General features: G+C 46.1%; 1 protein-coding gene across 5 annotated transcripts in view; it reads left to right on the top strand.

Moving 5' to 3' along the window:
- Positions 1-24,950, top strand: part of TBC1D1 (TBC1 domain family member 1) — a 241,174-nt gene that overhangs the window by 192,324 nt on the left and 23,900 nt on the right. For all 5 annotated transcript variants that reach the window (XM_077279915.1, XM_077279920.1, XM_077279916.1 and 2 more), the window contains 3 exons: positions 18,204-18,389; positions 22,623-22,784; positions 24,729-24,887. In XM_077279915.1, coding sequence (XP_077136030.1) covers positions 18,204-18,389; positions 22,623-22,784; positions 24,729-24,887 — 507 coding nt within the window. The remainder of the gene's footprint in view (positions 1-18,203; positions 18,390-22,622; positions 22,785-24,728; positions 24,888-24,950) is intronic.

Below are 24,950 nucleotides of genomic sequence, written 5' to 3'. Positions count from 1 at the left end.
AATTGCCAATAATTTCTATCTGTTGTCTATTCCATTCGCACAACAGCATGTGAAATTGATTGACAGAGTTGCTTTCTAAGACAGTTTGATTTCGCTGAAGTCTGATTTACTTGGAGTTATATTCTGTTTAAGTGTTCCCTTTATTTTTTTTGAGCAGTGCATATACACCTCCAATCTTAAAACATGGGAGATATATATATATATATATATATATATATATATATATATATATATATATATATATATATATATATATATATATATATCTAGATATCTATCCCAATGCCATCACTGCCAACTCCACAATAGCCAGAGCTACTAGCTGCCACCATAAATAGTCTGTACAGACTGAACACCTGTTACAGGAAGCGTATGGCTTTGTAACTCTTATGTGATCTCTCAACTTACACGATATCTTCGCCCCTGGAGGTCCCAGGCAGTAGATGTTGTCATGTGCCATACAGTGATGTGAGTGAATGTGTTCTGTTTTTCCCTATCTCTATCTCCCATAAATATTGGCTATATGCAAACCTCAATATTCATTCTGGACACTGGAGAAAATGTCTTGCTGTAATTGTCCAGCTTTTCTTTGAAGAGAACAGGAGTTACCTCTGAAGGTGTTAGATTTTTCACTTCTCTGCCTCTTGAATATACAGATGTCATGCTGTCTACCCCCCCCCCCAGCAAATCTCCCTGCTGCAGAAGGCCCTTATTTCAATGGAGATGGAAGTGTTGGCTCTTTTTCTCTTTCTCCAGTTAATTTTCTCACTTCTCTAGTTGTAATTGGTCCCATATGTTCAATGTGAGGGTCCTGCTTCAATGGAGGTTGACGTGTCTGCTCTTTCTATGTCCCCTCTCCAGAGATGTCTATATGACTTCTGATTTTTCTTAGTCTTTCCTTTTGTTTCTGTATGAGAACTTGCTTTTGTCCTTTATTTTCTTTATTCTCTTTCGACCATGTTAAATTTGTGTGAAAATGTACGACTTGTGCAGGCATGAAGAGCCACAGATACAGTTGTTGCTTTAGTATGAAGGAATGTTATCAGTTATAGGGACTTTATGCAGAATTGCTTCATACTTCTCTTTTTTTCATTCTTGTAGAGGTAGATCTGGATTTTTTTATGTAATAAAGCAATATTGATCAATGTCATCTGAATTGCACATAAAGAGTTATTCCCATTAATTCATTCGTGGCTCTTTGGCTTAAAATCCAAAAATAAATAAAAGGCAATCCCTGCATGTGTTGCGGCTGTCGAACAGCTGCGAGACATGTAGTCGTGGGGACTAGAACATAAATTTCGAGCACGCCAAAGTCACTCGGTTAGCTCCTGATCGTGCTTGGATAACACCTTTTATATGAGCTCATTCTCTCAGCACTTTTAGAAACCTTTATGCGAAGTGGTGGGGACAGACAAGAATTACGTTTATTGATATACTAGGAACTATGCACAACCTCGTGTCTCCTCTTGGCCTCTCTGCCCGGGCAATTAGCAGATTATAGAGAAGTTGGAGGAGCAGCTAATGGCATCTGTGCATGTGGGGCTAGCATGGAGCCTGGATAAGAAGCAGATGGTTGTAGGAAATGTAGCTTACAGTGGTCACAGAAGCAGCAATGGAGGGTCGCATACTTCACTGGCCAGAGGAACCCCAATATGAAAGAGCTGGGGTCAGGAAAACATCAAATAAATTAGCCAAGAGGAACTGATCACTTGGTTGCTACTTTTTGACAACTCTGGCTACATGAAACATATTGGTTGCTTAAAGGGAACCTGTCACCCCAAAAATCGTACCTGAGCTAAGTCCACCGTCATCAGGGGCTTATCTACAGCATTCTGTAATGCTGTAGATAAGCCCCCAATGTTACTTGAAAGATAAGAAAAACAAGTTAAATTGCCTTTTTTGCTGCTGCATCACACTGTTGACTCATGTGCAGTCTGTGATCTATTAGTATACCAAAGTCTATTTCACACGTGCTGTTATTTAGTTCTATTCCTCCCATCCTGTAGATGTCCTCTGTTTTTTCTTGCCCAGATGTAGAATCTTGCAATTCTTCCTGTTAAATACCATCTATGCATTAAAGAACAGTGGTACATACTCACCTGTGGCAAGTAGCATGTTTGGGCAATTTGAAAAATTGACCCTAAACCAGATAAAAAGGGGAGAAATTCAATGTTTGCATTTTGTGTGTGTGTGTGTCATACACTAAGCATGCAGAACATAAAGAGAAGATAACTGTCTGGTGGTGTTTTCCCCAAATTGTCTTTTTGGATGTATTTATTTTGGACATAATTTTACTGTGGATTTGACACTGGCATTTCTTTTCAATTTCATATATTACATAGAGGTGGTTTCAAAGCAAAAGCCGCCTAAATAAATGGAGTGGTGACTAGAGTTGAGCGAATTTGCTTGGGTCCCTGCTTATTTGGCAAGCTATAGCGCTTTCCAAACATGCTGGAGAGGGAACCCGGCTTCCTGGATCGCGCCGGCTGATGAGCTGTTCGGCTCCGCAGCTGCATGTGTGACAGTCACGACACATGCGTCTATTAGTCACCGCCCGAGCTTATCTAGATACTTCTGAATCCACTCTGTCTTCTCTAGTGTTAGCTATCCTTTCTAGTTTTGCATAGTCTGCAAATTTGACCAAATTTACCTTACTACAGTCTCTAGCATCACCGCTCCCTAAAGATGTCTTTGATACTGGTTGATTTATGCTGTGGGAGATGTAAGCGCAGCGCCTGCACTCTGCTTCTATCTCGTTCGCCGCTTCTGCGAACTGTGAAACAAGATGTTGTCAGGAGGAGAAGATGGAAGCAATAACTGACACCAGCGTCACCCTCTCATGATTTGTTTGTGGGCGGCGGTGGTATCGCTCACCACCTCCATCATCGCCTCCTGACAACATAATCTTTCACAGTTTGAAGATTTGGTGTCCAAGACGGAAACAGAGTTCTGGAGTTGCACTTACCTCTCCCTCAGCTTCTATCATAATGGATTCATGACCTCTTCAGAGGTCAGCATTGCCCCCTGATGATGTCCTGTTCCAGGAGGGGTGTGGACGCTGCAGGGAAGTGAGTGCAGCCCCAGACTCCTGTGACATCATGTTCAAGATTCCACTCGAACAAAATGTCACCGGCAGTAAATAAAAGGAAAATGAAAAAAACAAAAACATTTTAGGGAATAAATAAATATTCTGATAAATATTCAGAAAGGACATTTTAGGTGCTGGACCATCCCAGTTAGTCTGAAGAACTAGGCACTCACATTGATGTGACGAGGTAATACATTTTTTATTTACAATCCAAAAATGGGTTTGCCTACAGAATATCAGTCATTGGCTTTGACCTTCATCAGGCACACTATACAATAAATAAGTAAATTCTAGCAGGGCAAACTGCCAATAAGACCTACTGAGAATTGATATCTGGTCATAAGGTACCATACATACTCGAGTATAAGCAGAGACCCCTAATTTTGCCTAGCCTAGGTTGGGAAATGCAGAAGCTACTGGTAGATTTCAAAAATAAAAATAGATACCAATAAAAGTAAAATTAATTGAGACATCAGTAGGTTAAGTGTTTTTGAATATCCATATTGAATCAGGAGCCCCATATAATGCTCCATACAGTTTATGATGGGCCCCATAAGATGCTCCATATTAAAATATGCCCCATATAATGCTGCATAAAGGTTAATAATGGCCCCATAAGATGCTCCATAGACACATTTGCCCCATATAATGCTGCACAAACGTTGATTATGGCCCCATAAGATGCTCCATAAAGATAGTTGCCCCATACAGTGCTGCACAATCGTTGATTATGGCCCCGTAAGTTGCTCCAGAGACATTTGCCCCATATAATGCTCCACAAATGTTGAATATGGCCCCATAATATGCTTCATAGGGATATTTGCCCCATATGCTGTTGCTGCGATTAAAAAAAATCACATGCTCACCCCTCATCGGTCAGGCCCCCGACACTTTCAATATTCACCTATCCTCGTTCCGGGTGCCGCTCCGTCTTCAGCATCTTCTGCACTGACTATCAGGCAGAGAGCGGCGCTCACTAACCACGTTACTGTGCCCTCTGACCTGAGTGTCACTGCAGAGGACGTGGAAGACAGAGCGGCGCCCGGAACGAGGAGCAGGTGAATATCGCGCAGTGCTCCCCTCCCCATTATACTCACCTGCTCCTGGTCACATCGTACCACTCATTACAGTAATGAATATGCGGCTCCACCCCTATGGGGGTGGAGTCGGGTCCATATTCATTGCTGTAATGAGCGGTACCATGTGACCGCTCACTACAGGAAGAAGAACCAGGGACCTGCAGGAACCGTGCCGGGAGCAGGTGAGTATTATTAGACTCCCCTCCCCTGCCGACCCCTGGGTATGAATTGAGTATAAGCTGAGTGGGGGACTTTCAGCCCCCAAAAATTGGCTGAAAATCTCGGCTTATACTCGAGTATATACGGTAATACAGGGCGTAAACTGACATGTAAAAGGAGCAGCAGAATGTGTCCGGTGCTACACGTTTAGTAACATAAAGACTAACGCCACACAACATTATAGCCAGTATAGCAGCATATGTAGTTTATTTTTTATTATGCTTTGCTTATTTAGTGCCATCATATTCCACAGCGCTTTACATACTTTAGAATTGCTGTCCCCATTGGGGCTCACAATCTAGATTCCCGATCACTCTGTCTTTGGAGTGTGGGAGGAAACCCACGCAAACACGGGGAGAACATACAAACTCCTTGCAGATGTTGTCCTTGGTGGGGTTTGACCCCAGGACCCCAGCGCACTAGTTTATGACTATGTGAATGGTTATTTGGACTCCGATTAATGCTCTGCAGCTGGTGATTTGTACACAGGTCACCAGTCCTGTTCTAAGAACGTGTATGCTTCCATTACAAAATAACGATACTTGTAGGTTTGCTTTAGCAGAACACAGTTGTGATTTAACTTGACTTTTTGGAAAGCTTGAGTCACTGAGGATCTTAGTCCATTCAGCTCATGATTGTCTATAATCGTTACAAAGCTTTAGGCTTGATTTCATGCACGTGTTAGCAATGGTTTGGATTGAAATCCAGTTTTTAGAGGTGAGGTTAGGGCAGAGCTGATAATTTAGCAATTTTAACATTAACACTTTGAAACCACATGATGGCGCTGTAATACTTTTAATATACACTGCATGAGCAAAACTACGGAGACCCACGTCATACCTACAGGAGTTTTTATAACCTCCCATACTAAATCCATAGGCATTATAAGGAGCTGGTCCCTTTTCACCTATAACGGCTCCCACTCTTCTGAGAAGGCTTCCAATAAGATTTTGGAATGTGCCTGTGAGAATTTTTGGCCATTCATCCAGAAGAGTGTTTGCGAGTTTAGTGGCAATCCATTGTGAATTATCCATTGAAATCCAAAATAATATCTGCCTGTTGGTTTGTTAAAGAAAATAAATCTTTGTAATGTTCTGAGCCCTGCAAAATGTTTTGTGAATGTGATCAGTTCTCCTGACTTTTACATTACATTCATCATAATAGCCATTAACAAGACCTTCACGTCAGCTGCCTTCTTACAGACAGCCAGAAGGGGGCAGTATACCCCTACTGTGGGATTGATAATAAACCATTCTTGTGGTGCAGCGTGTATGTGATTGTACCTGCAGTGTATGCAATACAGTATCTCAAGGCAATGTAACAAAAAGAACATTTTACTATTCCTTTTGTTATTTAAAGACCATTAGCCACCCAATAATAGTTTGGATAACGATTCACGTATCTATAGTCCATCCATCTGAGTACCAGGAGGAGCCGGTGTGAACAAATGCATTTTTTTTTCTTGAAACATTGGTCCATATTTCTGAAGCTAAATGCACCAAAAATGTCTTTCGTGACATTCACCTTATTTACTGAGACAGGTTTTATGATCCTTGTCGATAGGTTTTATGATCCTTGTCGATAGTGTAAACTCATTGGAAAAGCCATGGCTTAAAAGAAAAGGGGCATGGTATAATATGCAGCATCGTGCTCTGGAAAAAAAGTTCTGCGACAAAGTCATGGAGTAACTAATAGAGCCATAAAATTAACTAGACAATCTTAAATTAAGACCGTGATAAGCTGCAATTATATCTGTCACTGTTGGGGGCTCTTGCACACGACTGACTCGTATCGGACAAGTGCCCTCTTTGGTTTTCACCCTTGTTATTCTTTGGGGCTGTGCACATGTCAGATTTCTTCTTCTGGCCAAGTGGTCCTAGGTAAAGTCGGTTGGTGATCTGAGTGTTGGATGAAAATCGGCAGTGCAGTGCAAGTCTATGGGTTTGTGAAGAAAAAAAAAAAAAAAAATCGGATGACACTTGGATGACCTCAGTTGGACTGAAAAAAAAAAAAAATCAGACTGTTTTTCTAAGATGGAGAGAAGTCATGTGCACCTGCCCTTATAGGTAGACGAGGTGTACCTCCGAGAATTACTGATCCACTCATCAGCTCAACTGCATCTTATAAATAATCCAATAATGGGTTGACTTGTACCTAAAAATTAGAAACTTTTGCAGAAATAAGACCAGGCTAAATTTAGACTTTTGGTGGATCTCCGTGTCCGTGTCGGTTGGATTTCCAATGGCAATGGCCTGGTGTTTCCACAAGAGCCAATTTGAGCACAATATATCGGACATGTAGAGTTTGGAGAAATGTATGTTGTACTGATTGAATCCCTTTTTCTCCATGAAGGATAGTAAGAGCCGGAAGCCGGACTTGCCAATATTGGACAATAGTGTCTCCATTTCTGGAAGACCTCAGTTCATCCTGCTCCGCCCAAAGCGCCGCCTCCTTCTGTACGCGCGGTGATTACGGATCTGTTCATTGTACACGGCGTTAAATCTGCAGCTTATCCGGACGTAATCCTGAACGTGGACACATACCCTTATACATACAAAAGATTGTGACAGACAGCCGTAACTCCCAGCTGATTTGGCCTCCAATGTAAATTTCAAATTTGAGGATTTCTCTAATCTTCTTTGGAGGCCGCCTAACCCGTCTCATTCAATAAACAAGAAAACAGCCGCACTCTCTCAGGATATATCTTGCATATATCTTGCAAAAAGGTGAAGTGTGCACACACTTCTAAGGAAGCAGGATACCCCAGCACCGCGCCCTGAGGAGCCCTTAAAGGGACCTCACTTCACCTACTATCTAAAATACATGAATAAACACATCACCTTTTTGCAAGATATTTCCTGAGAGAGTGCGGCTGTTTTCTTGTTTATTGGACGACTTTGGGTTTTCCCAAGCACAGCCTGCACCACCTAGTTAGCTGAGTGCGCCCCATTTCCTTAAAAATAACCCGTCTCATTCAACTAAGAATAGAAAATTTGTGACCAAAAACAAGAAGTTGGAGGTTGGACTATATAAATACCAGTGATTCTATAGACCCCTGTACACCTAGTTGGGTGAATTTCAGTGAGACCATTGCACTGTCTTATACCTTTCGGTGCCTCCTTACACTCCCCAGGGCGTTATATCCGCTGTCATTGGACAGAAGGGACTGACAATTGATTAAAACGTCTTCTCTTTATATTCTCCCTATAGGTAAGCTTTTTATGGAAATTAAAGCCCTCTTCTCCATACACATTAGACCAATGTCCTCTGAACCTGCCAGCATCGACGGTATTGGCCGACTCTAATTGGGGCCTGGACATTGATTTCTAGGGTAGTTAAGGGTCTGACATGTCCAATTTTGTATTGCCAATTTTTTGTTTTTGTTATCCCAGAGATAGGGGCATGTAAAAGTTTGGGCACCCCTGGTCAAAATTGCTGTTATTGTGAACAGTTAAGCAAGTTGAACATAAAATTATATCTAAAAGGCCTAAAGTTAAGAATAACACATTCCCTTTGTATTTTAGGCAAAAAAAAATTGCTAAAAGGAAAATGAGCCGATGCAAAAAAACTGTGCACCCTTCATGGTTAGTACCTAGTAGCACCCCCTTTTGCAAGTATCACAGCTTGTAAACACATTTTGTAGCCAGACAAGAGTCTTTCAATTATTGTTTGAGGGATTTTCATCCATTATTCCTTTAGCAAATTCTTCCAGTTCATTGAGATTCCTGGGTCGTCTTGCATGCACTGCTATTTTGAGATCTAGCCACAGATTTTCAATGATGTTCAACTCAGAGGACTGTGAGGGCAATTGTAAAACCTTCAGCTTGCACATTTTGAGGTAATCTATTGTGGATTTTAACGTGTATTTAGGATCATTATCCATTTGTAGAAGCCATCCTCTTCTCAACTTCAGCTTTTTTTCACATGGTGTCATGTTTGCATTAAGAATTTGTTGAAATTTCATTTGAATCCATTATGCTGTCTACCTGTGAAATGTTCCCTGTGCCATTGGCTGCGACACAACTGCAAAGCATGATTGATGCTTTTCAATGATTCTCCACACATGCCTTTTTGATCATTGTGGCCAGAGTTCTATTTAACCTCATTGGTCCAAAGGACCAGGCTTGTTTAGATGTTCTTTTGCATACTTCTGACACTGAATTTTATGGTGAGGACACAGGAGAGGTTTTCTACTGATGATTCTTCCTTTAAGGCCATATTTGTGCAGGTGTCTTATGAACAATAAAACAACGTACCACAACTTCAGAGTCTACTAAATCTTTCTGAAGGCCTTTTGCATTGAAGTGGGGGGTTCAGATTTGCTTCTCTAGTAATCCTACGAGAATCTGTCACTGAACTTTTGCTTGGTCTTCTTGTCCTCCACTGTTCCTGTTAACTGCAATTTCTTAACTTGCATTTCGAACTGAGGAAAATGCAACTTGAAAACTGTCAGTTATCTTGAGCACATAAATCTCCATGGGGACCCAAACTTTTGCATCAGCACTTTCCTTTTTTATAATTTTTAAAATGTTAAAAATGTCAATATACGGTGAGGAAAATGAGTATTTGATACACTGCAGATTTTTGCTAATTTTTCCTAAAATTGAGGTCTATAATTTTTTATCGTAGGTACACTTCAACTGTGTGAGACCAAATCATAAAATAAAAGCCAGAAAATCATTGTATGATTTTTAAATTAATTTGCATTTTATTGCTTGAAATCTATAATATAACGCTGGGAGCGTCACTCTGTCCGAAGCCTCTATAGACTGCGCAAGCGCCGGCGCAGTCTGGACCCCACAGAGTGACGCTCCCAGGAAATCGCGGTATGCGTAAGCGCTGAACGCACACCGCGATCTCCAACAGAGAAACAGGGACGAGCCAGGAGGCGGAGGGTGAGTATACTTACCTGTCCCGTTCCACCGACGCCATTCCGGGCCATGAATATCCCCCTGCTCCCGGAATCGGCGCCTGCGCAGTCCGCGCTTTCCGGCGCCATTTTCTTGAAGACACATTGCAGTGTGTCTTCAAGAAAATGGCGCCGGAAAGCGCGGACTGCGCAGGCGCCTTTTCCGGCACCAGGGGGACTCAGAAAATCTGTCCTCCTGGTGCATGAAAAGGCGCCTGCGCAGTCCGCGCTTTCCGGCGCCATTTTCTTGAAGACACACTGCAATGTGTCTTCAAGAAAATGGCGCCGGAAAGCGCGGACTGCGCAGGCGCCGATTCCGGGAGCAGGGGGATATTCATGGCCCGGAATGGCGTCGGTGGAACGGGACAGGTAAGTATACTCACCCTCCGCAAGTAACAAATTGCTGTGCCATGAGGCTGTGGCACTTCATGCCACAGCTATTTGTTACTTACACCACTTACGTCCACAGCCACCGCACCCACCACAGCCACGCACAGCCGCCGCACCCAGCACAGCCACGCACAGCCACCCACAGCCGCCGCACCCAGCACAGCCACGCACAGCCGCCGCACCCAGCACAGCCGCCTACAGCCACGCACAGCCGCTGCACCCAGCACAGCCACGCACAGGCGCCTACAGCCACGCACAGCCACCGCACCCAGCACAGCCGCCGCACCCAGCACAGCCACGCACAGCCGCCGCACCCAGCACAGCCACCCACAGCCAGCACAGCCGCCGCACCCAGCACAGCCGCCGCACCCAGCACAGCCACGCACAGCCGCCGCACCCAGCACAGCCGCCGCACCCAGCACAGCCGTCCACAGCCGCCGCACCCAGCACAGCCACGCACAGCCGCCGCACCCAGCACAGCCGCCGCACCCAGCACAGCCGCCGCACCCAGCACAGCCGCCGCACCCAGCACAGCCGCCGCACCCAGCACAGCCGCCACACCCAGCACAGCCGCCGCACCCAGCACAGCCGCCGCACTCAGCACAGCCGTCCACAGCCACCCACAGCCGCCGCACCCAGCACAGCCGCCCACAGCCGCCGCACCCAGCACAGCCGCCGCACCCAGCACAGCCGCCGCACCCAGCACAGCCGCCGCACCCAGCACAGCCGCCGCACCCAGCACAGCCGCCGCACCCAGCACAGCCGCCGCACCCAGCACAGCCGCCGCACCCAGCACAGCCGCCGCACCCAGCACAGCCGCCGCACCCAGCACAGCCGCCGCACCCAGCACAGCCGCCGCACTCAGCACAGCCGTCCACAGCCACCCACAGCCGCCCACAGCCACGCACAGCCGCCCACAGCCACGCACAGCCGCCCACAGCCACGCACAGCCGCCGCACCCAGCACAGCCGCCGCACCCAGCACAGCCGCCGCACCCAGCACAGCCGCCGCACCCAGCACAGCCGCCGCACCCAGCACAGCCGCCGCACCCAGCACAGCCGCCGCACCCAGCACAGCCGCCGCACCCAGCACAGCCGCCGCACCCAGCACAGCCGCCGCACCCAGCACAGCCGCCGCACCCAGCACAGCCGCCGCACTCAGCACAGCCGTCCACAGCCGCCGCACCCAGCACAGCCGCCCGCACCCAGCACAGCCACGCACAGCCGCGCCACATACAGCCGCCCGCACTCAGCACAGCCACCGCACCCAGCACAGCCGCCTACAGCCACGCACAGCCGCCGCACCCAGCACAGCCGCCGCACCCAGCACGGCCGTCCACAGCCGCCGCACCCAGCACAGCCGTCCACAGCCGCCCGCACCCAGCACAGCCACGCACAGCCGCGCCACATACAGCCGCCCGCACTCAGCACAGCCACCGCACCCAGCACAGCCGCCTACAGCCACGCACAGCCGCCGCACCCAGCACAGCCGCCGCACCCAGCACAGCCACGCACAGCCGCCGCTCCCAGCACAGCCACCGCACCCAGCACAGCCGTCCACAGCCGCCGCACCCAGCACAGCCGCCCACAGCCGCCTAGAGCCACGCACAGCCGCTGCATCCAGCACAGCCACGCACAGCCACCCACAGCTACGCACAGCCGCCCACAGCCACACACAGCTGCCGCACCCAGCACAGCCACCGCACCCAGCACAGCCGTCCACAGCCGCTGCACCCAGCACAGCCGCCTACAGCCACGCACAGCCGCCTACAGCCACGCACAGCCGCCGCACCCAGCACAGCCGTCCACACCGCCGCACCCAGCACAGCCGTCCACAGCCGCCGCACCCAGCACAGCCACCCACAGCCGCCCGCACCCAGCACAGCCACGCACAGCCGCGCCACATACAGCCGCCCGCACTCAGCACAGCCACCGCACCCAGCACAGCCGCCTACAGCCACGCACAGCCGCTGCACCCAGCACAGCCGCTGCACCCAGCACAGCCGCTGCACCCAGCACAGCCGCTGCACCCAGCACAGCCACCGCACCCAGCACAGCCGTCCACAGCCGCCGCACCCAGCACAGCCGCCCACAGCCGCCTAGAGCCACGCACAGCCGCTGCACCCAGCACAGCCACGCACAGCCACCCACAGCCGCCGCACCCAGCACAGCCGCCGCACCCAGCACAGCCACGCACAGCCGCCGCACCCAGCACAGCCGCCGCACCCAGCACAGCCGCCGCCCACAGCCACACACAGCCGCTGCACCCAGCACAGCCACCGCACCCAGCAGCGCCACGCGCAGCCGCCCGCACTCAGCACAGCCGCCCGCACTCAGCACAGCCGCCCGCACTCAGCACAGCCGCCCGCACTCAGCACAGCCGCCCGCACTCAGCACAGCCGCCCGCACTCAGCACAGCCGCCTACAGCCACGCACAGCCGCGCCACATACAGCCGCCCGCACTCAGCACAGCCACCGCACCCAGCACAGCCGCCTACAGCCACGCACAGCCGCCGCACCCAGCACAGCCGCCGCACCCAGCACAGCCACGCACAGCCGCCGCTCCCAGCACAGCCACCGCACCCAGCACAGCCGTCCACAGCCGCCGCACCCAGCACAGCCGCCCACAGCCGCCTAGAGCCACGCACAGCCGCTGCATCCAGCACAGCCACGCACAGCCACCCACAGCTACGCACAGCCGCCCACAGCCACACACAGCTGCCGCACCCAGCACAGCCACCGCACCCAGCACAGCCGTCCACAGCCGCTGCACCCAGCACAGCCGCCTACAGCCACGCACAGCCGCCTACAGCCACGCACAGCCGCCGCACCCAGCACAGCCGTCCACACCGCCGCACCCAGCACAGCCGTCCACAGCCGCCGCACCCAGCACAGCCACCCACAGCCGCCCGCACCCAGCACAGCCACGCACAGCCGCGCCACATACAGCCGCCCGCACTCAGCACAGCCACCGCACCCAGCACAGCCGCCTACAGCCACGCACAGCCGCTGCACCCAGCACAGCCGCTGCACCCAGCACAGCCGCTGCACCCAGCACAGCCGCTGCACCCAGCACAGCCACCGCACCCAGCACAGCCGTCCACAGCCGGCACCCAGCACAGCCGCCCACAGCCGCCTAGAGCCACGCACAGCCGCTGCACCCAGCACAGCCACGCACAGCCACCCACAGCCGCCGCACCCAGCACAGCCGCCGCACCCAGCACAGCCACGCACAGCCGCCGCACCCAGCACAGCCGCCGCACCCAGCACAGCCGCCGCCCACAGCCACACACAGCCGCTGCACCCAGCACAGCCACCGCACCCAGCAGCGCCACGCGCAGCCGCCCGCACTCAGCACAGCCGCCCGCACTCAGCACAGCCGCCCGCACTCAGCACAGCCGCCCGCACTCAGCACAGCCGCCCGCACTCAGCACAGCCGCCCGCACTCAGCACAGCCGCCCGCAATGATGGGGGCGCAGGATGGAGCAGCACGTGATAGGATGGGGGCGCAGGATGGGAGCACATGACAGGATGGGGATGCAGGATGGAGCAGCACATGACACGGTGGAGCAGCACATGACAGGATGGGGCGCAGGATGGAGCAGCACATGACACGGTGGAGCAGCACATGACAGGATGGGGCGCAGGATGGAGCAGCACATGACACGGTGGAGCAGCACATGACAGGATGGGGCGCAGGATGGAGCAGCACATGACACGGTGGAGCAGCACATGACAGGATGGGGATGCAGGATGGAGCAGCACATGACACGGTGGAGCAGCACATGACAGGATGGGGGCGCAGGATGGAGCAGCACATGACAGGATGGGAGAGCAAGATGGGAGCAGCACATACCAGGATGGAGACCATATAACAATATAAATGCTCGCCACCCGGGCGTAGAACGGGTTCAATAGCTAGTAAGTATTTAATCAGCTAGTAACCAGCAAGAATTCTGGCTCTCACAGACCTGTTAGTTTTTCTTTAAGAAGCCTCCTACTCTGCACTGATTACCTGTATTTATTGCAACTATTTGAACTTTTTACCTGTATAAAGGACACCTGTTCACACGCCCAATCACACGCCAACCTCTCCACCATGGCCAAGACCAAAGAGCTGTCTAAAGACACAATTGTAGACCTGCGCAAGGTTAGGATGGGTTACAGGACAAAAGGCAAGCAGCCTGGTGAGAAGGCAACAACTGTTTGCACAATTATTAGAAAATGGAAGAAACACAAGACTCTGTCATTCTTCCTCAGATTGGGGCTCTATGCTGTATCTTGCCTCTTGGGGAAAGGTCAGGGATCAGCCCTGAACTAAACAGGAAGACCTGGTCAATGACCTGAAGAGAGCTGGGACCACAGTCTCGAACGTTACCATTGGTAACACACTACGCCGTAATGGGTTAAAATCCAGCAGGGCACTCAAGGTCCCCCTGCTCACCCCAGCACATGTCCAGACCCATGTGAAATTCGCCAGTGGCCATCTTGATGGTCCAGAGGTGGCATGGGAGAACATCATGAGGTCAGATTAAGACCAAAGTAGAACACTTGGTATTAAGTCCACTCACCGTATTTGTAGGAAGAAGCGGGATTAGTTCAACCCCAAGAATACTATCCCAGCCGTGAAACATGGTGGGGGAAAGATCATACTTTGGGGGTGTTTTTCTGGGAACAGGATGATTGCACTGTATTGAAGGGAGGATGGATGGGGTCATGTATGGCGAGATTTGGGCTTTCCCTCTGTAAGAGCATTGAAGATGGGTCATGGCTGGGTCTTCCAGCATGACAATGACCTAAAACACACAGCCAGGACAACGAAGAAGTGGCTTTGTAAGAAGTATTCAAGGTCCTGGAGTGACCTAGCCAGCCTCCAGACCTGAACCCATTAGAAAATCTTTGGAGGGAGCTGAAACTCGGTTGCCCAGCGACAGCCCCGAAAACTGAAGGATCTGTATGGAGGAGTGGGCCAGAATCCCTGTTGCAGTGTGTGCAAACTTGGTCAAGAACTACAGGAAACGTCTGACCTCTGTAATTGCAAACAAAGGTTTTTCTACCAAATATTAAGTTCTGTTTTTCTATTGTATCAAATATTTTTCATGCAATAAAATGCAAATTCATTATGTAAAAATCCTACAATGTGACTTTCTGTATTATATTTTTGATTCTGGCCCTTTTTAGAGATCATTTTATCTTCAGCTTCCTTAACTGTTCACAACAACAGTAATTTTGACCAGGGGTGCCCAAGCTTTTGCATGCCACTGTAAGCCTCCACCAAATATGAATGGCAATGGTTTCCTCGCAGAGTTCATGGGAGCGTTTAGCCAAATGAGCACTCTAGCGTAGGGGAGAGCCAAGAATGTTCGTCTGTCATCGAAAGAGTATGGTGGGCTTTATGCTTCTCTCCTCACACTAGGCCAAGCCATGTGTATGGAGGAGCTAGGCAGCTGTCGGCCGAACAAGCTTCTTTCTAGATGTATGAGCACTATAGAGAGAACTTCTTTTGTTAGTAACATGTATGGCCACTTTTTACTTTTTCTTATCGGTGTGCGTCAATTGAAGAATACCTAATAATTATGTTCTTTAAGAAATCTTGTCTCCTCTATCTTCTGTACCTTCTTGATTGACAGCTATGAGTGTAGGCTAAGCATCTTGTCAGTCATTGTATAAAAGCTGTACATGACCTGTTGTTCACACACATTCCAGCTTCCATGAAGAAAGTATAAAATGCCTCAGGTTAAAAAATGGCTGACATAATCACCTGCACTGGCAGAGAAGCGGCTCTCACAAAACGCCTCTTTGTTTTACTCGCCTTCCAGAGAGCAGCTGCTGTAATAAATGTACCTCCTTTAATTATCATCTCCTCTTTATCAATACTTGCTTGTTTTCTGAAGAAATCCCGGACTTCCAAGTATTTCTATCTGCATGAACTGCAAGACTGGACATGAAGCGCATTGTGTGCATAGCTACTTTTTCTGCAGTTTAGAAGAAATGCCTAATGTATAAAAAGTCATGGAGCTGCTAATTTTACCTGGCTAGAGACAAAAATTTACAATTCAAGGAGTGAATTCTATAAATGTCTTTTATGCTCCAGATTTCTTCTGCCCTATATTGGTTATACAGAAACAAATGGCTCCTCCATATTTACCCACTGGTTGTCTAGTGTCACCGTGCCGCTCCAGGGGGTGAGCATTGGTAGAGCTGCCATAGCCCACAAAACACCTTTCACATTTACATATTCCTAACTTTGAGAACGAACGAAGGCAAGACGCCATAACCAGAGCAGCCAATGCTTGTAATTGGACTTGGTATGGGTATGTCTAAGGCTACGTTCACACAAGCATATGAAAGTCAGTTTTCATCCGGAAAAATGGACATCCCAATTGTCATACTTATGCCATCCAAATGTCCTTTCTTGACATCCGCATGCCATCCTTATTTTAACTTCAATAATTAAAAAGATTATGCAAGGCCCAGGTTAATAATTTCAATGGATCTGTTAAATGGATACCATATGGATGCCATATCTTTTATTTATTTTATTTTTGTTCACCCTTCCACACCCACCAAAATGCATTGACGAGTCTCATCCGAAAGAATTTTTTGGTTTTCTTGTTGTCCTGGTTGACCTTGTTGGAAGTATAATAAATATATGCATGTGTATTTGTATATAGTGTGACACAAAAGTTACTAGACTATTTAAAAAAATAACTTTTATGTATTAAAAATTCATTTATTCTTTTATAAACAATGAATTATACTCTTTGGGTATTAATTTTTAATTAGCTTTGTAAATCATGTCCGTAAAAGTTGGGTGAGCATGGAGGCCAATTGAATGGTTTTGCGAAATTATCCCCTCCCCCAGATTTTTTTTGACAACCCTGTTTAGATGAAGGTGGGCCTAGTCACCCATAATGAAATTCTCTTCTTGCCTTGCAAAATCTTGCAGCTTCAATTGCTGCACTACCTGTATCTTTTATGGTAAATTCCGCGTCCTTAGAATCCTCTCCCGTGAGCTCCAGGATATTCCCAGCTGCTGGGATCACCTTAGGGTTGATGTTAAAAATGACGAATGTAAGCGCAATTGATTGTTTTTTCGATAAAATGGGTCTTATTTTTATTCATTGCTCCATCATGAATTTCTCCATATTTTGTTGGATTACATATAATCTGATTTCTTTTTTTTTTTTTTTTTAGAAAAAATTTTAATGCAAGAAAAGTTATTATAACATGACTTTTGGGCCATCTGTTATTGTACTTATTTCTTCTCAAAAATGTCTGCAGCTACATGTCAACTTTGGTTCACAACGCCGGTCACACGCCCAAAGATCGCTCTGTGCAGCTGCTGCATTACAGGTGAATGGGGTTGCACTACCACCACTAAGGTACCCCAGCCACGACAACCAAGTCACAAAGTGGATATTTTTGATAATTCCGTGTTGCTGTATCCAACCCATTCGGCTGAACAGAGTGATCTTTGGCCACGTGACTTGTCTCGCAGCCAAAGTGGACATATAGCCTCAGACTAAATCATAATGTTATAATTCTTCATGATCACCTGCTTCATGTTGATGTCTATTCGCAGCCAATGGTGACGTTGTCTGAGCAGGTCAAGATAAAAAAAAATCACTGCATTATAAAGATAAGTACACTGATCATATAAAACCGTCGGAGTCTGGCCGCGCCTGTTTATGTAATGTTCATGGTTCTCACCGTGTTTGCACTTTTTCCCTCTGTTCCAGGCAGACAGCTATGATGGTGTTTATGGTGTAGTGTGACCTCTGCATGCCTCTTGTCCATTACCGGTAGCGCCATTGTTAAATATTAGCTAGTGTTATGGTTCCCACATTGAGTAATAGTTTGCTAACCACACACAGCTCGCAGGCCCACACTTCTCCTCCAGCCTACTGCCATTTAAGATTCTTGTGTCTTTGGTTTTTGGTATGAATGGCAAGCAAAGTGCCAATAACTGAGAAATTACCTGCTTCTCTTTATTGATAGGCAAGAGATTGTGGCAGTATTGCAAACAGTGCATAGATGCAAAGAATGGACATGGATATTCTTTTTATGGGTCCACTTTCTGGCCATTCAAAGTTCCAATTCGCACTTCTACTGTTGCCTCCATCATGAACACTCCACAGAATGGTAGTGGAGCGGGAAAACTGGGGAAAATTTAAGCCCAAGATTTGTTAAATATTTTAAGGAATTGATGACCCAATTTGCCGTGCACCTTGTATTCATGTTCCTGTACGGTCTACGGTTTTCCATGATCCTGCTCCGAATTCCTCGCGTTTTACTTTTTGCTCCTATACCCCCCCCTTCAAAACACCTTGTACAGGTAATATTTTAACGATTTCCTTGAGATGGCACTGACAAGAGCTTAATTGCCAGTGCATCCGGCATTACATGCTAAATATATTTCCTCCATTGACTGATACTAATGTCGCTGGTGACCTATTGCCTAAAATGAAAAACTCTTCAGGATGTGAATTAAGACGCACTTTATTTTGATTCCACAGAACGTTCAGAAGTGGGCGATATCCCCCCGAGGTCTCCTCTCCAGCCTGTATGTGAAGATGGTCCATTTGGGCCTGTATTAGCATTAAGACACCGCACGCCAGAAGAACTGAGAGAACTTTGGAAAAAAGCCATAATACAGCAAATTCTACTTCTCAGGATGGAAAAGGAAAACCAAAAGTTACAAGGTTTGCGATTAACCACGCAGTGATAAGCACTTTTTCTCTTGCATTATTTTCTTCTATTTTTTCCTTTTTAACTTTTTTTTTTTTTTTTTGTCCCCTCCAATATTGCTTTCTGCACGAATTTATTCATCCATGAAAGACTGACCCTATTCTAAACTGGGTTTCTTTAGGAAAAAAAAAATGTAATACTTTGACCATGGCATTATACTGTGTGCATGTTATTACAGTGCCATTAAAATTCAATTGGAACTTTTAAAATACGGAGGTGAAATGTCAATAAAAAATGAAGTACCAAGCTAGGCCACATCTTTAAGTAGTTCCGGTAATTAATAGGTTTAGAAAGTCCCATTTACTCTATTATAATTAATAGTGAATTAGCGGAGTTACAGATAGAGGGTGCTCGCCACCATCCTTATCTCATGGCCTGAGTGGAGAGCCTCCACAGAGAGGATGGGTGATCAATACCAGATAGATGGGTCCAAAACTTGACAGCCCACCAATCAGCTGTTATTTGCTCCGGTGGCCGCATGATGTACCCTGACCTGCTCTTTTGGCCCCATGATCTCTGAGAATCATCTGCTTCCTAGATTCTCCCTCCCTTCCAACCTCTGAAAACCGATGAGGTGTGTGGGACCTGCCTGGCAGGTGGCCTAGGCTGCATTTGGGAGAGCTTGCTCTGTTTCTGTGAATGCTGCCAACTTTTCCTGCAGACCCAGCTCTCTCCTATCTGCATGTATACAGCAGGGTGTATATACATGTGCACATAATGCTGGATACTGTGTGTAATGTATGTACATCCTGCTGTGTAATATGAATACATAGAGATCTCTTACTAGTGTGCCATTTTTATATCTTGTTCTATATTGCAATTTTATTTTTATCATTTAATCTGCGATGGCCATGACTTTAGACAAGGTGCTTTTTAAATATTCAGTTATTGGTAGGTCAAGGTAAGGAGGCTTATTCGCTGTGCAATGCTCCTCTGGGAAATTTAACATGCAAATTACCTCTTCAGAGAAAAAGAGGACTTAACTCTATAGCGCCACCTGTTGGAAGTAGCGATCCTACAAGTCACAATCAACCCTTTAACGAGTCGTGCAATATGACTTAGGATAAAAGCCAAATCAGTATCTCAATTCACAGACACGGTGTTTCGGGCTGTTGGCCCTCGTCAGTGCGAAGCATGAGAACTGATTTGGCTAGGTGAGAGGCTCTGTACTGGGGTCTAAGGGGTAAGGTTTCTCCTTGTGGAGAGTGACATACCAGCACTGACGAGGGCTAACAGCCTGAAACAGTGTCTGCGAATTTTTGGCTCTTATATTGCAAGACTCGTTAAAGGGTTGATTGTGACTTGTAGGATCGCTACTTCCTATAGGTGGCGCTATAGAGTTCAACTCCTCTTTTTCACTGAAGAGGCAATTTAATCAGGTTGCTGTTTTTAAGCAATAGTCTTTGGTGTATGGTGTTGTCTAGTAAACAGTTGTCTTCATTATACTAATAGAGGAGAGATTCTTTACATTCAGGTCTCTTCCCATGCATTGATTCATAACATCATCCATGCCAGTGAAGGGGTGTAGGTGTTAATCTTTATTGTTAGGGCTGGTGTAATGGTGCTTTGTGCATTACTTCTATTCCGTGCAGTGTCTTGTAAAGTGTCCTGTATTTTGCTGGACTGTGTGTGTCTGACAAGTTACAAGTCTGTGCTCACTGCTGGCTTGCAGCCCAGCGCAAGGAATGATTGGAAATTTAAGAAGTGAGCAGAGGATTCTGAAGAGGAAATGAGTGCTATGACAACAGAGCTGGTGACAGGGCACAGAACTAGAAGCAAAAAGGCATAAAACATGAAACTAGTCAGAAAAGGTTTATGGGGTTATTTGGAGGCTTTTTTTAAGCATTTATGGCAAAATTAGGTACTAAGTCGGGGTAGTGGACAATTAACATCTGCACATAGAACATGAAAGATGTGATTTAGGCCTTATAATGTCATTTTTGGCTAGCAGACCTTTTTTGTGTTAAGAAGTATTGTCTTTAGTAATTTTGACAGGTGAAAAACGAAATCGTTCTTATAAAGTTGACCTTTAAATGTTGTTTTTGGTGCCCTCTAGTAACATGAACAGAGGAATACTACTTCTGTATTGATGCTGCTTCTTCTAGATTAGATGGTTGTCGTCCGTCTGCCATCTTGGCAGTCTCCCCCATACTCTGAAGCACTCGTTCAGTAGATGTTTGAGAGAGCTGTCGCTAAACTTCTTCTCTCTGGTAGCTTGTCTTCAAGAGAACAAAGCTTTTGTCGGTCTGAGATCGGACATACCTGATGAGCCTCTCACCTGACAATCAGTTGGGGAGTGGTCAGGCCAACATTCGCCTTGTGTATGGGTAGGAGGGCATAAGAATTGTTTGAATGTTTTTGTTTTTTTAAATGTTTGCAGAAGCCATTTCTGTTCCCTTCTTTCAGCCTTTAATCTCTTTAAGTTCTCTATGAGCTCAGCTGCCAATCTGAGGTGTGAAAACCACAGCGATACAAGGAGAATTTGTACAGCCAGCTATTGTAACGCAATATCTTGAGCAGAATTTATGCTTAGTATATGTGTGAGGTCATTGTGTGGATGGCTAGCTCCGTCTTTAACATGTCATAGGAGTAGACAAATACAATCCCTAAGTTTTGCTTACAAATTTGTCGACAAGATATGGAAAATGTTTAGTTATGAATTTTAGATAATTTTTAAGTCAAAGAAAAGGCCAGCGGGAAATGTTTAAAGGGACCAAACAGTTCACCTCTTTATCACTTTAGTATGAGCTGATCTGCAGTTCTCGGCAGCGGCCACTACAGTATACAGAGCTGGGCTGCTTAGCCCCATAAAATGTTTACGTCTGGTTGCGTTATAGCAGGAAAATATCTGATCAGTGTGGGTGACACATTTGTGACTCTCCTGGTCTTATATTTCCCAATGTATGAGAAATTCAGTGGGTTTTATATCGCATGACTATAGAACATCTGATTTATCCACTTTCTCTCATGTTGAAGCAAAAATCTATTCTCTGGGTTAGCATTTCCCAATATGGTGTTTGAAATCTGTGTTTTCCATGTTAATTTAGAGGTTATAGCCTCTTAAATCTGCACATGCCAGTGCAACTGCAAAGAATGGCTTTCACTAACTTGTCCAAAGTGGACAGCTCGGTTTTGCACTTAGCAGAGAACATCTCTGTACAACCTCTCCTCTCCTTTTCTGCAGAGCTTTGATTTCTTAGAGAACATTGTGTAGTTTTTTTTTTTTTTTTTTTTTTTTTTTTTACCCATCTTGTGTTATTATAATTTTTTATTGGATATATAAAGTAATAACGCATACTATAGCCATAAAATTACAAGCAAGACAAGTGAATCAAAGGGATTGGGTGGTACAAAAGCCAAATTAAAGCGTTCTAAACAACAAGAAAGTGAATAAACTGGAACGATTGCGTTATTATGAAATAGATAATTCCATCAAGCAATAGAGAGGAGAATCGCAGGAAGACCAAGTGTCCATAGGAAGGAGTAGGAATGGATAATGGAACTGGTGATGGAGGAAGGAAAAGGGGAGGGCTGAGTGTGGTTAGTGGTTGTCAATTTAGCATCCAAGCCAAATATTAGGATCCAAGGTGGCCAAGTCTTTTGGAAGGATGAATGCATCTGCATTTTCCAGCTTCACGGTAACTCCAGCCTATAAATTAAACTTTATTGTTATTATTATTACATACAAAGTTATAGATATCGTTTACAGTAAGCAAATTTGCAATGAGAGATTAGTACAGAGGGGAGAAGACCTTGTCCTTGCGGACTTACATTCTACGGAATAACATATCTTATCTAACCATTTTGAATGGGCCGGGTGGTGGTGGTACATGCCTTGTATTATGTATGGGCAGCACGGTGGTCCGTGGTTTGCATTACTTTGCAGAGCTGGGTCCAGGCTTCAGATCCCACCAAGGAAACCTATTCAGAGAACTAGTATGGTTTTCCCCATATTTGTGTGAATTCTTCAGTTTCCTCCCACATATTGATGGGGAATTTAGACTGTGATCCCCAATGCGGACAGTGTCTGTGAAGTCCTGTGGAACTGATGGATATATTCATGTGAGTAAAATTAATGAATACTCTTGTCTGTGTAACATCTAAGAGCGCAAAAGACAAGAAGCTGGACAGGCCAAGACAGCCGTCGGTATTCACTGGTTTTGTTTTTCTCTTCATGTTTTACAAAGCCTCAGAAAATGACTTGCAAAATAAGCGTCTGAAGCTCGACTATGAAGAAATCACACCCTGTCTTAAAGACGTGACCCTAGTGTGGGAAAAAATGCTGAACACCCCTGGAAGGGCAAAAATTAAGGCTGATATGGAAAAGATTCATGCTGCTGTTGGGCAAGGTAATCGTGAGCAATGTCTACTAAACAATAAAGGGAAGGTGTCCTAGATCTGCCACCAGCACACTTCTCCTCTCATTTACAGGCTTATATACCGTACATAACCCTTCTGAATATGCAGTGCAAAACCACTGATGTAAATGTGTAGATGCTATATTTTTATTTAATAAATTACTCATCTCTAGCTTTAACCAAGTGTATTTATTGCAGGTCTATGGTCTAGTCAGTATCCCATGACCATTTGATGAGGGCCCATCCAAACTGTCTCCTACCTGCCAGAATCCCCAGCGCTTCTTCTGATTTACAGGCCCATCGTGATGGTGTCACCTCAACAATGATGTTGCACCTGACCCACAAATCCATAGGAATTCCAGCTGGTTGGAGGTGGTTTTGCTGGGTTCCCTCAGGTGGCCATGGAATACTGACGTGGCTGTTGCACCAGGGTTCTGCAAATCGACTTCCAAAGTCCGTGGACCCTGTTCTCACAACTTTCCAAGACTTTTAATTAGATCAAAGTATAAATGGCTCCTCTTCCTCCCCACTTAACTTGGCATAAACCGAGGTGAATTTTTGTTTCCTGGCCTTATCTGAAAGCGAATACTTATCGCTGGCAAATGGGCTCACACACTTTGATCAAAATGTGTGTAAAACGCTTCTGTGTTATGCCTGTGTAGTATTCACTAATAGCCTAGTGCTGTTTGTTGCATAGTCTACGGTGGGAGGCTCAACTAGATCACTTGTCACTGGTAAGATATTTCATGCCCCAGATTAATTGGATTTTTTTTGTGTTGTAACTTGGTGGGGGCAAATTAGTGTCATATTCAAGTGACAAGTTGCCTCTTACAATGTTTATTGAGCAAGTACATGCTATCTGTTCAGAAAATGTACCACTTCAATTTAGTTATGTTTTTTTAAGAATTTTTTTCCCTAACTTTTTAAGTTTGTAAGTTAAAGGGGTTGAGCACTACTTGGACAACCTCTTCTTCTGAAATACAATATTCCCCCATGTAGAATAGAAACACCTTATACTCGCCGCTGGTGCCATTCCAGTGACATCGGGGCTGAGGCTCGCGTGTTGGTATGCCATGTGAGGACTGCAGCCGATATTGGGCCACTTCACTCAGACTAAACTTTGGACAAAACGGACGTCTGGAAGCAACTAAAATAAATCTGCCAATTAGCGGCCATTGATTTGCTGCAGTACTTGCATGACGTAGCGTCATCATGCAACCCCTAAGAAATCTGGCGCCAACATCGCTGAACACCGGAGGTGAGTGTATGGTGTTCTTATTCTAGGTGGGGGATTATTGTAATTGAGGAAGAGGTTGTTCTATTAGTGGAAGGGCCCTTTAAATGGTAAGTATACCTCATTGATGGTGTACGAAGAGATGTTTTGCGTTTCTGTATCAAGCGATTAAGGTGTGTTTGTTTGGGTTTTTTTTATTATTTTTTGTTTTTAATTCTTTTTTATAACCAAGTAGAAAAAGTTTGTGAAATGAATTGCAATATAATGAACTTAAACTGAAATCTTGCTGTCCTCCCTGACTGCTGGCTCTTGCTTATATTGATTTATTGAACGGCCCAGTTCAATTGGCCGTATTTTAGTATTATTGTAATGACCACAACACCATAACTTCCTGTGGAACCGGTAAAAGTATGGATCGTTTGGCTCCATTATGGCCATCTGGGCAAACCCTTTTTAAAGGTGTGTGTGTGTGTGGTTTTTTTTTCGTTTTTTTTTTTAAGTTCGTAAGTTAAACTTCTCACCTATCCATATATCTGGGGGGTACACACATAGAAAAATTAGTTATCTATAGATATGTCTGTATGAATAGGAATTACCGGTATCTTACCAACTTGGTACAAGCCCTTTTAATCTTCAGTGTAAGAAACTATTTATTATGTTACTATTACAACAGCTTTTAAATGCCTTCTATTTATTATCAGGTGTCCCTCGCTATCATCGAGGAGAAATCTGGAAGTTTTTAGCAGAACAGTATCTCTTGAGACACCAGATGCCCAGCAGAAGCCCCATAAAAGATGTTCCCTATAAAGAGCTGTTAAAGCAGCTGACCACTCAACAACACGCAATTCTTATTGACCTAGGTAAGTTGTTTTTTTTTTTGTCATTTTATTTTTTCATAAAAGGATAATTTCCATCCCAGTTAC

This window comes from Ranitomeya variabilis, chromosome 1 (genome assembly GCF_051348905.1).
Source record: "Ranitomeya variabilis isolate aRanVar5 chromosome 1, aRanVar5.hap1, whole genome shotgun sequence".
Lineage (NCBI taxonomy): Eukaryota > Metazoa > Chordata > Amphibia > Anura > Dendrobatidae > Ranitomeya > Ranitomeya variabilis.
The sequence above is the reverse complement of the archived record's forward strand: the minus strand, read 5'-3'. Positions and strand labels throughout refer to the sequence as shown.